Genomic DNA, 13510 nt, shown 5'->3' with positions numbered 1-13510 from the left:
ACTTGAACAGTAAGCTAGAATAAACCCGTTTTTCTTTTAAATTGCTTTTGCTGGAATATCTGATCCCAACAATAGGAAGGACTGAGGCCAACCTTGGTTTGAGGGAGGTAGCCTGGAGGGGTCTACCCAGCACGGGGCTCTGAGCACAAAGTGGAAAGCCAGCAGACAAGTATTTTCCTCAGTTAGCCCCAAGGCTCTGTACGTATAAGCTCTTTCCTTGGGTGGGGCTAGGATCCTGTTGGGCAGGAGACGGAGGGGTAAAACACATGCTTCCCTCCTTTCCCCTTCCCCTGCTGAGCCAGGAGACTTTTGTTTCTCTGGAGTCTGCTCATCCTACCTTCTGTGAAGGGGCACGGCTTAAGCTGACTGTCATTCAGGGCTTTTATGGGCACGGGTTGTGCTAGGTGCTAGTGCCCAGTGTCAGACTCAGACACGCAGGTGCTCCTTCCAAAGATCTCTCTGACCTTGGAAAGTGAGACAGGTCTTCAGCGGTTGCGGAAGGGAGGGGTCGGGGAGAGGAACAGTGAGGGCTTAGCCACAGGATTTTAGAGTGGTTGGCACAATTGGAATGCCCCTGTTTCAGCTGCCTCTGGCTACAGATGGGTAGATAATGTGCCAAGGTCAAATGCGGTGTGGTGCCCAGCGCCAGAAACCAGGCCTTTGAAGGGCATCAGCTGAACTGAGGCATGAGGTGTTGATGGCAGTGGCTTCCAGGGGTCTGTAATCTCGTGTCCAGGTTGGAGAGGCTTGTATGTGCGAAGGGGGTCTCCTCCAGGGCTCCTAAGGGAAAGGGAGGGGTGGCTAAAAGCAAGGTGGAGGAGTGTGTTTGAGGGATTGTGGGAATTTAGGGCCGTGCACCCGCCCCTCCTCCCCCCGCAATGCGTGGGGCTCCTGGAAAGGGTCTTGCGGGCAGGTGGGATCCTGCCGGGACCGGAGGTCCGCGCTCGCCCGGGCGGGGTAAGTCAGGGCTCGTCCACTCCCATTGTGCGGCCGGGTGGCGGGCTGGCAGAGCCGAGAGCTAGGAGGTGGAGCCGTGGGCTGCGGGCTCTGGCGCCTGCGTCCGCCCGGCCGGGCTCTGCGCGGCCGAGAGGCCGGACGGGAACCCGGCAGCCGCGCCCCGGAGCGAGCGGGGAGGGACATGGGGCGCGGCGGCTCTCCCAGGCCCCGCAGGTTCCGGAGCCCGGAGGTACTTAAGGGCAAGGCGTGGGCCCCTGGCCGGGTGGGGACATCAGGCTGACCTGGACCGGGTTGGGCCTCGGAAGGGAGCGCGGGCTGGGCACGGGGATGCAGCTTCCCGGAGGGGGCCCACCAGCTCGATTCCTGACCCCGCCCTCCTCCCCCAGGGCTCCCCGAGAGGTCTCCGCAGCGCCCCCTTCTTCTCACCCGGGCTTTGGGTCCCACAGCGACTGAGAGACTCTTAAGTCTTCAGCTCTACCATGGCTAATGGGGTAATCCCGCCGCCCGGGGGCGCCTCCCCCCTACCCCAGGTGACTGATGCGTGGGGGCGGGGTGGGGGAGGAGGAGCAGGATGGGTGGGGTGTCCTTTGGATGACCCTGGGACCACCAGATGCAGACATGGAGCTGTGCAGGTGGTGTGGAGGAATAGGGGGTCCTTGGTATTTCACGTGTTTGTTTCCGGTGCCTAGGGAAGCCCTCAGAGGGTGTTTTGGGGATGATGATGGAGGCAAGGGTGAAGGTGTTGGGAAGGCCGTTGAAGTATGGAGTTGGGAGTGGGTGGGAGTGTTCATGAACTAGGGGTCCTTAGGAGAGGCTCTCTGGCTTGCAGGTCCGGGTGCCCTTGGAGGAGCCCCCTCTGGGTCCAGATGTAGAAGAGGAGGATGATGACTTGGGCAAGACCTTGGCTGTGAGCAGGTTTGGGGACCTCATCAGCAAGACCCCGGCCTGGGACCCTGAGAAGCCTAGCCGCAGCTACAGCGAGCGGGACTTTGAGTGTGGGTAGCCCGGGGACCCCTAGAGCGACAGCCTTCATCACCATCACCTTCATCACCACCATCACTGCGCTCACCTCCGGCTTGATCACTCAGTGCCATCCTGTGCTGGACGCTGTGCTGGGCCACCATGCCATGTTAAGTCATCCTGCCTCCCATACTATCACCTGTTCGCCTGTCTGGGGAGCTATGCTCCAGACCAGGGGAGATGTAGGGGAGATGGACCTGAGGCCTCCCTCCGTGACCTTCATCATCCACTCTGGCCCCACTCACTCTCTGTTCTCCCGTGTTCCCTGGTGTGTCCTCTCTCAGTCTCTCTTTCTCTCCTGTATCACATTTTCCTTTTGCAACTCATTTTCCCCCGTCACTCTTGTCCTCACTCTACCCAGCTTCACCAGTGACAGGAGCATGGACACAGTAGTTGGGAGGGGTGTCCTGACTCTAAAGGAAGGTTTAGGGTGCCTTTGTTTGAGACCTTGAGCTAGAGTAATGTGTTTACTTCTTGGGGTGGGGGTGGGGGCAGGAGCCTCACTCTGCTGCAAGGTCTCAACCAACTCTCCTGCACCCCCAGTTCACCGGCACACATCCCACCACACGCACCACCCGCTCTCAGCCCGCCTGCCTCCACCCCACAAGCTGCGGCGACTGCCCCCTACCTCTGCTCGGCACACCAGGAGGAAGAGGAAGAAGGAGAAAACCTCTGCTCCTCCCTCAGAAGGGACACCCCCCATCCAGGAGGAGGGGGGAACTGGAGCAGAAGAGGAGGAGGAGGAGGAAGAGGAAGAAGGAGAGTCTGAGGCAGAGCCCGCAGAGCCTCCACCCTTAGGGCCTCCACAGAAAGCAAAGGTAGGGCCTCCTCACTGAAGGAGGGTGGGCTGGCCGAGGTGTGGTACAGAGAGGATTCAGGACATGGTGACTGTGGCTGATGGAAGGTAAGTCTGTGTGAACCATGTGTCCGCAGTTCTCCATTGGAAGCGATGAGGATGACAGCCCAGGCCTTTCTAACAAGGCTGCCTGTACCAAGGCCCTGCCTGCTGTGGGCCTGCACTCTGACCAGAGCCCGCAACGCTCCGGCAGGTACCCGTTCCGGCTCCTTGGACCCAGGCCTCACTGAGCAGAACCCACTTCAGTCCAGAGCAGTTGGTCCAAGTCCCTGACACTTACCTGGATGGTGTCCTGGAATGGTGTGACTTGGAAATCAAAGAAAGTGACGAGAGCCTCATCCATCTCCAAGTGGGAGGATGTGGGAGAGGGGAGGAAAGAGTAGAGCCAAAATGTCAAGAGTCCTCTAGGCTTGAAGTGTTGGTGAAGAGGAAGGGGTACAGGTAGAAGAGAGAAGCCAGTGAGTGGGAAGGAATGGGCAAGTTGGGAAAAGGAGCCCTGTGCATTCAGTCTAGCTCATGAGGCTGGGGAAATATAGGAGCCCATTAGTTTAGCCAGCTTCTTGCCTCTCTCCATCAAACCTAAAGACTCATGTTGCTTCTTCAGCTCTCCTAGTCCCCGGGCCCGGGCTTCCCGAATCTCTACAGAGAAGACCCGGCCCTGGAGTCCGTCAGCCAGCTATGACCTGCGGGAGCGATTGTGCCCAGGCAGTGCCCTGGGTAACCCTGGGCCAGAGCAGCGGGTGCCCACGGATGAGGCAGAGGCCCAGATGCTGGGTTCTGCCGATCTGGACGACATGAAGAGTGAGTGAGACCCTGTGGTAGGGACCTCTCCAGGGACCTTGGAGAGGATCTCCCTAGCTAGTCCTTTCTGGGGTGTCCCCATGGCAGAGAGAGCTTAGTTTTACTAAGCCACCTCTCTGCCAGAGCTGTTTCCCTTTGTGTCACTCGTGAGTGCTCTGTGAGTCACCTATTGCATAAAGCAGCCCTTTCTGAGGAGAGCTCTCCTGAGACCACCTTACTCTGTAAACTCTACTCTGACCCACCTGCCTGGAGGCTGAGGGCTGAGTGGCACTGCCAGGCCACCCTTCTCCCCAAACCAGGCCTGCAGCTGCCCTCACTCCTTCCTGCCACCCTTGGCCTGGCCTGGCTGTGATCTCGGCACATTCCTTCCATCTTATCAGTGACTGGCTTTGGTGCCACCTGTCATCACCCATGGGGCTCTGTGCCCAGGCTAGGGGCATCACTGGGCTCCCGCCCTTCTCCTCCTAAGATCCACAGGGTGTGGGCGGGGGCAGAGGTGGGGGGGGTTAGGGCTTTGAGCTCAGTACGTCATGGAAAGTTGCCAGGGCCCGAGGACAGGGACAGGAACAATCCGATGGCAGCAGCAGCAGCGGGATTGTGGGGGTCATAGGGAGGGTGTATTTACAGACCCAGGGTAGGAGCTGATAACAGCTGGAGCAGACTTGGGGGACAAGGAGAATTGGGAGCAGGAAACCTTACCACATCCAGCTCTGTGTGGGCAAAGGTGGCTCCTGCAGGGGCTCCCTTCTCTTGGGACAGCCGTAGCTCTGGGCGGAGGCCTTGGCCACTGGGGAAATGACGAGCCCGCTGGACAAGGTCATGGAGCCCAATGGGACTCTGAGTCCTGGGCCCAGGGACGCTGAGGACCAGGGCCCTGGGAGGAATCTAGCCCCTAGCACTGGTGACTCAGAGGATTTGGAAATGTTCGTATTGGACTTTGAAGACTATGGCCTGTGGGAGCCCATGAGGGGCCACCCGAGCCCCCCAGCAGGGGTAGCTGCTTGTGAGTAACTGGGAAGCCAGCCCCCCTCCGGCTGTTTGCCTGGGCAGGGCAGGTGGGAGGATGACTGAACAGCCCTTCATAAGCCTGCTGGATGGACACTAGCGGGCCTGGGTTTCGGATGTTGTGGATATGGAAATATTGGGAGCCAGGTGTCTAGCATTGGGCATTGGCCCCATGATCTCACAGGGAGGCCACTGGTTGTGGCAGGGGCTTCAGGAAATGGATTGGGCTGAAGACTTAAACTGGGATCTGCCTTTTGTTGTGAGCTGTCCAGTGGTACAGTGTAGCTCTGTACTGTGTCTTTCCACCTCCCGAGACTCCGTCTCCACATCTGGATTACATGGTCTTGGTAAAAACCAGGTGGGCTCCCTGGAGCCTGTGGGCGAGCCATGATCTCAGACCCAGAGACAGATCTCTGGGGCCCAAGTCCACCTTGTCCTCAGGTCATCGACTGGAGGACAACCCTGGTGTGCGGCGGCACTTGGTGAAGAAACCATCCCGGATCCAGGGTGGGAGAGGCAGCCCCAGTGGCCTGGCTCCCATCCTGCGCAGGAAGAAGAAAAAGAAGAAGCTGGATCGGAGGCCTCATGAGGTATGGTAGCCTAAGGGTGTTGGCTTTCAGGATCCAGTTTTTCTCTCTCGGGACAGTGCCAACCCTGGCAGCCTCCGGGCCCTCACTCACCTTGATACCTATTGCAGGTGTTTGTGGAACTGAATGAACTGATGCTGGACCGCAGCCAGGAGCCACACTGGCGGGAGACAGCGCGCTGGATCAAGTTCGAGGAGGATGTGGAGGAGGAGACGGAGCGCTGGGGGAAGCCCCACGTAGCCTCGCTCTCCTTCCGTAGCCTGCTGGAGCTCAGGAGGACCATTGCCCAGGGTATGGCTCATTAGACCACACTGGCCCTACTCCCCATCTGTGTCAGGTTGCCCTGGGATTACTCTGGGAGTTCTGGGGGCTGTGGATTGCACCTGAGCATAATGGACCTTCTGGCTGCATGCACTCTTAAGCCATGACTGCCCTCGCTCAGCCCTTCTTGTGCTCCGTCAGCTTCCTGTGAAGTGCGCATCTGCTGTGGAGCATCTTTCACCTTTGCTGGCCCTTGGGAGGCAAGGCTGTGGGTTGGGGTCTCCTCTCTGGCAGGACGGCTTCTCCCCTTATTGTGTCCTAGGAGCGGCTCTCCTGGACCTGGAGCAGACCACCCTACCAGGCATCGCTCACCTCGTGGTGGAAACCATGATTGTGTCTGACCAGATCCGGCCTGAGGACAGGGCTAGCGTTCTAAGGACCCTGCTCCTGAAGCACAGGTGTGAAGGGCTGGGGACAACAGCTGTGTCTGCTTCAGCTCTCCAACGAGCATTGCCTGTTCTGAGGGATCTCAGCCTGAGCTTGCAGACTGAATGTAATCAGGAGCTCCTCCGCCTTCCATCTTTTCTACAGCCTTAACCAACAGAAAGCTCTCCCATTAAGGGAAAGGGCTGGAGGCTGTGGGTCCTCCACTTTTTCACCCCCTTGTGACCTCGGTCTAACATTAGCCTCTTCAATTTGCCTTATCCTCTTTAGCCATCCCAATGATGACAAAGATAGTGGCTTTTTCCCTCGAAATCCGTCAAGCTCCAGTGTGAACTCAGTCTTGGGGAACCACCACCCAACCCCTAGTCATGGCCCTGATGGTGCGGTACCCACCATGGCCGATGACCTAGGGGAGCCAGCTCCATTGTGGCCACACGACCCTGATGCCAAGGAGGTCAGTGACCTTGCCTGACCTGGGCCTGGAAACTTAGAAGATGCCCAGATTAGTTGAGATTGGGAAGGCTGGATGCCTGGCACTGTGCTGAGCGCACTCTGGGCCTGTGGGTGGTGCACATGAGGACTCACAGGGTTTTGGTGTGGTGATATGCATGACCCATGGGAGCCATTCAGCTTCTAAGGCTGAGGTGGGGCAGGGCATAGAGACTAGAGAGAGAGGAAGCAGGGGCCGACCTAGGGCTGGGGTGGAAGGGTCTGCCATGGTCTCCAGGCTGGGTCCCAGCCCTATTCCAGTTTTGCGTCCCCAGAAGCCCCTCCACATGCCTGGGGGAGACGGTCACCGGGGGAAAAGCTTGAAACTGCTGGAGAAGATCCCTGAAGATGCCGAGGCCACTGTCGTGCTCGTGGGTGAGAAGGGCTGGGTGCCGTAGACAGGGTTTACTGAATGTCCTCTGTGTGGCTTGTCTCTGGACCTCTGAGTCCTTTCTTCCCCATTTCCAGTTTCCTGCCATCTTGGACTGCTGTTAGATTAATATAGCACCACTGTAAGAGTTAGAGGGAAAAAAAGCAATCCTTATGCCGTACTCCTAATTTCCACCTCTTGGTGGATGCTATATCAGTGAACAGGGTAGTTTTAGAGCTGAGATTGCTTTTGTGGTGCCCAGCTGCTCCACTGTTCAGAAGAACCCCCCCCGCCCCTTCTAGGGCCTGCCTTGACTGCCCGCCTTGTCCATCACTGCTCTTGTCTTCCTCCAGGCTGTGTGCCTTTCTTGGAGCAGCCAGCAGCAGCTTTTGTACGGCTCAGCGAGGCCGTTCTCTTGGAGTCTGTGCTCGAGGTCCCAGTGCCTGTTCGCTTCCTCTTTGTGATGCTGGGGCCCAGCCATACCAGCACTGACTATCATGAGCTAGGACGCTCCATCGCCACCCTCATGTCTGACAAGGTTGGTCCTATAACCTGGGATGGGTTCTTTTAGGCCTGTCTGTTTGGGACCTGCTTGTTCCCTAGCTGTCTGTCTGTGGAGTGGAGTTGGTGAGCTTGTTAAATCAGGGTAGAAAACAGAAAGCTGGCCTGTGCATAGAAAGGGTGGTAAGGTAGAAGTAGAGGCCCAGACTCAATCTCTTGGATGCAGTAGGAGATGTGGACTGAAGGGTTGGTGGTGCTGACCATGGCTGGCCTCACACGTGAGGGTCTCCCAGCTGGGGTGATGCTTAGGATTATCATTAGCCTGGAGGAGGTGGGTAATGACTAGTCAGAGATGTTCTGGAATCCCCTCCTAGATTGGCCTGGGGTATATGGCTGCCTTATCTCTCCCACCTTACCTCCGTGACCCAGTACCACCTCTTTGAAGTCTTCTTTCTGGGCTCTCTTGGCCTGTCCTTGAGAGCCCCATCCCTCTTCCTCAGCTGTTTCATGAGGCTGCCTACCAGGCAGATGACCGGCAGGATCTTTTGGGTGCCATCAGTGAGTTCCTGGATGGTAGCATTGTGATACCCCCATCGGAGGTCGAGGGCCGAGACCTACTACGCTCTGTGGCTGCCTTCCAGCGTGAGCTGCTGAGGAAGCGGCGGGAGCGGGAACAGACCAAAGTGGAGATGACCACCCGGGGGGGCTACGTGGCCCCCGGCAAAGGTCAGACCAGAGCCCACTCCTGACTCCCCGAGTCCGTTGTGCTCTTCCCATCCCTGGCCCCAGTGCTGTGGGGGGACGCAGCTAGGGCTTCCAGACAGGATGGAGTAGCCTGTGTTCCATCAGCATCTTGCCCCCTTCCCCAGAACTGTCTTTGGAGATGGGGGGCTCCGAGGCAACCTCTGAAGATGATCCCCTGCGGCGGACAGGCTCAGTGTTTGGGGGGCTGGTGCGGGATGTGAAGCGTCGGTATCCGCACTACCCCAGTGACCTGCGGGATGCTCTGCACTCGCAGTGCGTGGCCGCCGTGCTCTTCATCTACTTCGCGGCCCTCAGCCCTGCCATCACCTTTGGGGGGCTGCTAGGTGAGGCTCCTGGGGGGTCACTGTGGGGGGTCAGATGTTACCTGGAGGATTCCATAGTTCACATCACTTAGGGGGACGATGGGCAGAGTGGGATAAGAAAGCTGCAACTTCCGTTAAGGGAGCTACTATGCCAAAGGACCCCAGTGATCCCTTTTTGGAGGGATATAAGGGCAGGTGGTTCCCTTGGGAATGAGGGAGGGGCCTTATCTGTCATTCTAGGAGCTGCTGTGCTCTTCCTGGGGAGCTAGATGATGAAAGGGACACAGGACAGGAAAAGCAAGGCTATGGCTACCCTTCTGACCCCTTTCCACTCCAGGAGAGAAGACTGAGGGGCTAATGGGCGTATCAGAGCTGATTGTATCCACGGCTGTGCTTGGGGTCCTCTTCTCCCTGCTGGGGGCCCAGCCACTGCTTGTGGTGGGATTCTCCGGACCTCTGCTGGTCTTTGAAGAAGCCTTCTTCAAGGTGAAGCCTGCCCCCTACCTCAGGCACTGCCCCTCTTTCTGGCCCTTCGTCAGTCACTCATCCAAGTGTCCAGGAGCTGGGTCTCTGTACTCTTTCCCTTCTTTTCCTTGGCATCTGCTCCTGTTCATCCCACAGGTACCAACTTCTAGGGCAGATGACCCATCTGTAGGTAACCACCCTTACTCTCTCTAGTTCTGCCGAGCTCAGGACCTGGAGTATCTCACCGGTCGAGTATGGGTGGGCCTCTGGCTGGTGGTCTTCGTCCTGGCCTTGGTGGCTGCAGAGGGCAGCTTCCTGGTCCGCTACATCTCGCCATTTACCCAGGAGATCTTCGCTTTCCTCATCTCGCTCATTTTCATCTATGAGACTTTTCACAAGCTCTATAAGGTGTGCTAGTTTCCAGAGTGGGTGGGGCTTCGTGTGTGTGTGTGTGTGTGTTTGTGTGTGTGTGTGTGTGTGTAGGTGGAGGTTGGGGGACATCAGGGCTGGGTTTGTCATCTGCCTGTTGAGAGCGAGGCATCCTCTTCTCTGTGCACAGGTGTTCACAGAGCACCCTCTGCTGCCATTCTACCCGCCCGAGGGGTCCCTGGAGGGGACCCTGGAGACTGGCTTGGAACTGAATAGTAGTGCCCTGCCCCCCACGGAGGGACCACCTGGCCCCAGGAACCAGCCCAATACAGCTCTGCTGTCCCTTATCCTCATGCTGGGGACTTTCCTCATTGCCTTCTTCCTGCGAAAGTTCAGGAACAGCCGCTTCCTGGGGGGCAAGGTACTCTGTCCCTCTTGATTCCTGTTGTCTCTACTAGCCTCAGCTCCTGAGATAGTCTTCCCCCTGCCCCCTCCTGGCCCATCCATTGCCCCAACAGCCCCCACACACCCAACAAGATGAGAGTGCATCCCAGCTGTGGTTGGCACACAGGGGAGTCACCTAGAGGGACATTTTAGGGTACTTCTGTCCTCAGCTTGGCCTCAGAAAGGGTTGAGGGTATCTCCTGACGCTCAGCCTCTTGCTTCCAACATGGCTGCCCTCGGCAGGCTCGACGCATCATCGGGGATTTTGGCATTCCCATCTCCATCTTGGTGATGGTCCTGGTGGACTATTCTATCACAGACACCTATACACAGGTGAGTTTGCCCCACCCCCCTGTGGCCACTACAAATCCCCGCTAGCCCCAGGTTCAACATATGGGCAGCCTGTGGCCCTGACCCCTGTTTCTTTCCTGCCTTGCAGAAGCTAACGGTGCCGACAGGGCTCTCAGTGACTTCACCACATAAGCGCACATGGTTCATCCCGCCGTTAGGCAGCGCCCGCCCCTTCCCGCCGTGGATGATGGTGGCTGCCGCTGTCCCTGCACTCTTGGTCCTCATCTTGATATTCATGGAGACACAGATCACCGCGTAAGAGGGCCGGAGAGGGGGGGGGAGAAGGAGGGGGCGGTTTGGCTTTAGGGTTAAAGCAGGGGTGTCCTGTCTATCTAGGGAGACCCAGTGGTAGGCTGTGAGGAATTTGTTGGGATCTGACAGGAGTGAGGAGGGGGATCGGTGGAGGAGATAGAGCGACAGGCCGGAACAGGTGTGAGCCTGTGGGCCCAGGCACGTGTCTCCTGTGATGGTTTGACCTGGTGCCTCTCCCTACCACCCCCTGGCAGGGTGGCACTTGGCGGTTCTCAGAATTCCGTCAGGGTGTTCTCTCACCCGGCGCTGCTCACACTTCTCATTTTGGTTGAAACCAAAATAACATGGTGTGATCTGGCATCTGGCTTTTGTGGTGCTTTAAACATTCACAGTGTGAGAATTTGCCTCAGCTTTACTGCCGAGTGAGAACTTTTAATTTGGGAATGTGAAGGAGGAAGCTGACAGGTGCAGGGAGAGCTTCGCCTGCAGCGTCCCTCCCTCCCTCCCCTCGTGCCTTGGGTGAATGCCGTGTGTATGGAAGGGCTGCCTGCCGTAGCCAGCTCCTCCTTCTCCCCACCACAGGCTCATTGTCAGCCAGAAGGCACGGAGGCTACTCAAGGGTTCCGGCTTCCATCTTGACCTGCTTTTGATTGGCTCTTTGGGTGGCCTCTGTGGGTTATTCGGATTGCCCTGGCTCACGGCTGCCACGGTCCGCTCTGTCACCCATGTCAACGCGTTGACGGTAATGCGTACTGCCATTGCACCTGGCGACAAGCCCCAGATCCAGGAGGTTCGGGAACAGCGGGTCACCGGTGTGCTCATTGCCAGCCTTGTGGGTGAGCACCCAGTTTCCCCGTAGACTTGCTTTCTTGGGCCCAGTGGCTTGACATCCTCACTATCCTGGGCTTGAACCCTCCTGAATCTGCAGGTACATCAGGCTTGGCCCTCTCTTAGAACCCCAACTTGTCAGCTCTCACTCTAGCAGCTCTTCCTTGCTTTCCCAGTTTCCTGCTCCATCTCTGTATGAGAGGCACAGATCGGTCAGATGGGTCTCGGTGTCTCTGGGCGGGGCAGGGAACCAGGGATAGGCCAATCTGTTTCGCCTCCCCCAGGCCTGTCTATCGTCATGGGGGCTGTGCTGCGCCGGATCCCACTGGCCGTGCTCTTCGGGATTTTCCTGTACATGGGGGTCACATCATTGTCCGGTATCCAATTGTCCCAGCGTCTGCTGCTCATTTTCATGCCAGCGAAGCACCATCCTGAGCAGCCCTACGTGACCAAGGTCAGGCCTGGATGCATGGAGTTGGTGATGTGCAGGAGTTGATGGAGGGGGTCTGGAGGGACTCCTCAACTAGCGATGAGTGGGCAGAGTAAGATAAGACAAGCTGGGATCCGGAGAGCCGTGTTCCCACAGGTGTGGGTGGGGGCAGAATGGCCGTCGTGTATTGAGGCTGAGCCTGTGCCCCAGGTGAAGACGTGGCGGATGCACCTGTTCACCTGTATCCAGCTGGGCTGCATCGCGCTTCTCTGGGTGGTCAAGTCAACAGCCGCCTCGCTGGCCTTCCCCTTCCTGCTCTTGCTCACGGTGCCTCTGAGGCGTTGCCTTTTGCCCCGGCTCTTCCAGGACAGGGAGCTACAGGCGGTAAGGACTGATGGCTTGGGGTGGTAGGATTAAGGCAGGTAGGCACCGGAATTAAATACCTGGGCTCCAACAAAGTCAAGACTACCTGTTGGCTTTCGTGAACTGGGGGGAGAGTTATTGAATGCTCTGAGGTGCTGTTTTGCCAGTATAATGGGCTTGTAGATGCTTCTGTCAGAGAACTTTTGGAGGATTTAAATATGGAGGCTTCAAAAAGGACAAGGCAGGGCTGCTGTGGACAGCTATGCTGGTTGTATCTGCACAAAGTACCTTGCTGTGGGCTGACGATGGGTGATAGAGCACAGACATTGGTCCTAAGCCCCGTTTCTGTCCATTGTAGGAAAGAACATCTTTTTGCTATTCTTTACTTTTTTTTTACATATTTAAATTTATTTTATGTGTATGTGTTGGGGTCGGAGGGCAGCCTTCTGGAGTTGGTTCTCTCCTTTCTGTGGGTCCTGGGGGTCAAACTTGGGCCATCAGGCTTGGTGGCAAACACCAAACAATCGAGTCACCTCAATTGTCCCACTTTTGCAATCCTTTCATGCTTAGATACGGGGTACAGAGGTGCCATGATCCTAAGGATTAACACCCTGTGTCATAGTGGCTATTGTAGTGGTATGAGGGTTTTGGCTAGGGATGGGGGTCCTGGAGAGGGAGGGAAGGTGTTAGAAGAGGGTGTAGGAACAGAAGGAGGTGTGTGTGTGTGTGTGTGTGTGTGTGTGTGTTCCTGCCTTTCTCAATCCTGTGCTCCCTTTTGCAGCTGGACTCTGAAGATGCCGAGCCCAACTTTGATGAAGATGGCCAGGATGAATACAATGAGCTGCACATGCCTGTGTGACCCTCGAGATGGCGCCCTTCAGAGACCCCACCCTGGTGACTCGCAGACCCTAGGAACCCAGCACCAGGGCTAGGCATTCCTCAGGACCCAGGGATGTGCCTGGAGTCACTGCCCATGCCAGGCCAGTGGCCCCTTGACTTTCACAGCTCCAGACGGCACCGGCTTTGAACTCATTATAACACACTCCTTGTCTCGTGTCTGCCTCATTTTTTTGGTGCCACCTGTGGCTTCCCAAGCCACATTTACCTGCCTGAGATGTTGCCAGGCTCATCCAAACTGGAAGAGGTTTCAAGCAAGGGACAGAGGCCGTGTGTGGGGGAGGGTTAGATTCAAAACTACAGAAAGCTCAAACTGGGTCTTCCTGTTCCCTCCCCGGCTCCCATGAGTGAAGCTGAAGAGCAGGTTCAAGGTCTACTGAGGGTCACACGCTCATTAATCTAGCCCTGGATTAGAAAGGGGTGGGAGACAGGGAAGCTTGGCTTCCCTCTAGCCACTAGGGAAATCAGGGTGACTTGTCCTACTGGGCTACAAAGCTAAATGGGAAAAGTGCATCTAGGGATCAGGGATAGGTGCCCAACCCCCTAGACGCCAGGATGGCGTGGGGTTTGGGGCCTCCTCGACCATTTTAGATTCTCCTGGCTTATGAGTGAAGCCGTTCTAGGATTCCTAAAGCCACTCTTTGTGCAACAGTCTCTATTACCAGAAATAACCTGGGAGGCCTTGAGGAGGGTGGAAACAGGACCCCTTGCGTCACAGTTGCTAGGTAACCAGCTGCCTGGTGGAGTCAGCCG

At 57.1% G+C, this 13510-nt stretch overlaps 1 protein-coding gene across 3 annotated transcripts; it reads left to right on the top strand.

The window, feature by feature from the left end:
- The first annotated feature begins 486 nt into the window (after window positions 1-486).
- On the top strand, window positions 487-12935 carry Slc4a3 (solute carrier family 4 member 3). Of its 3 annotated transcripts, none has more exons than XM_055616343.1 (23): window positions 487-957; window positions 1344-1487; window positions 1787-1952; window positions 2521-2795; window positions 2911-3026; window positions 3438-3634; window positions 5081-5229; window positions 5337-5517; window positions 5810-5945; window positions 6202-6385; window positions 6696-6795; window positions 7144-7328; window positions 7792-8017; window positions 8161-8379; window positions 8696-8844; window positions 9037-9231; window positions 9383-9613; window positions 9880-9969; window positions 10076-10242; window positions 10822-11075; window positions 11352-11521; window positions 11708-11881; window positions 12642-12935. In XM_055616343.1, the coding sequence occupies exons 2-23, from the start codon at window positions 1437-1439 to the stop codon at window positions 12717-12719; spliced, it is 3693 nt and encodes a 1230-aa protein (XP_055472318.1). In that variant the 5' UTR covers window positions 487-957; window positions 1344-1436; the 3' UTR covers window positions 12720-12935. The 3 variants fall into 3 exon arrangements, with proteins under 3 accessions (XP_055472318.1, XP_055472319.1, XP_055472317.1); XM_055616344.1 differs by lacking the exon at window positions 487-957 and adding an exon at window positions 1058-1186 and having other exon boundaries at window positions 1344-1448; XM_055616342.1 differs by lacking the exon at window positions 487-957 and adding an exon at window positions 1058-1186.
- Window positions 12936-13510: the final 575 nt, after the last annotated feature.

The sequence above is a fragment of the Psammomys obesus genome, unplaced genomic scaffold, assembly GCF_907164565.1.
Source record: "Psammomys obesus unplaced genomic scaffold, mPsaObe1.curated_primary_1811, whole genome shotgun sequence".
Taxonomy (NCBI): domain Eukaryota; kingdom Metazoa; phylum Chordata; class Mammalia; order Rodentia; family Muridae; genus Psammomys; species Psammomys obesus.
This window is presented reverse-complemented; position numbering and strand designations above follow the sequence as displayed.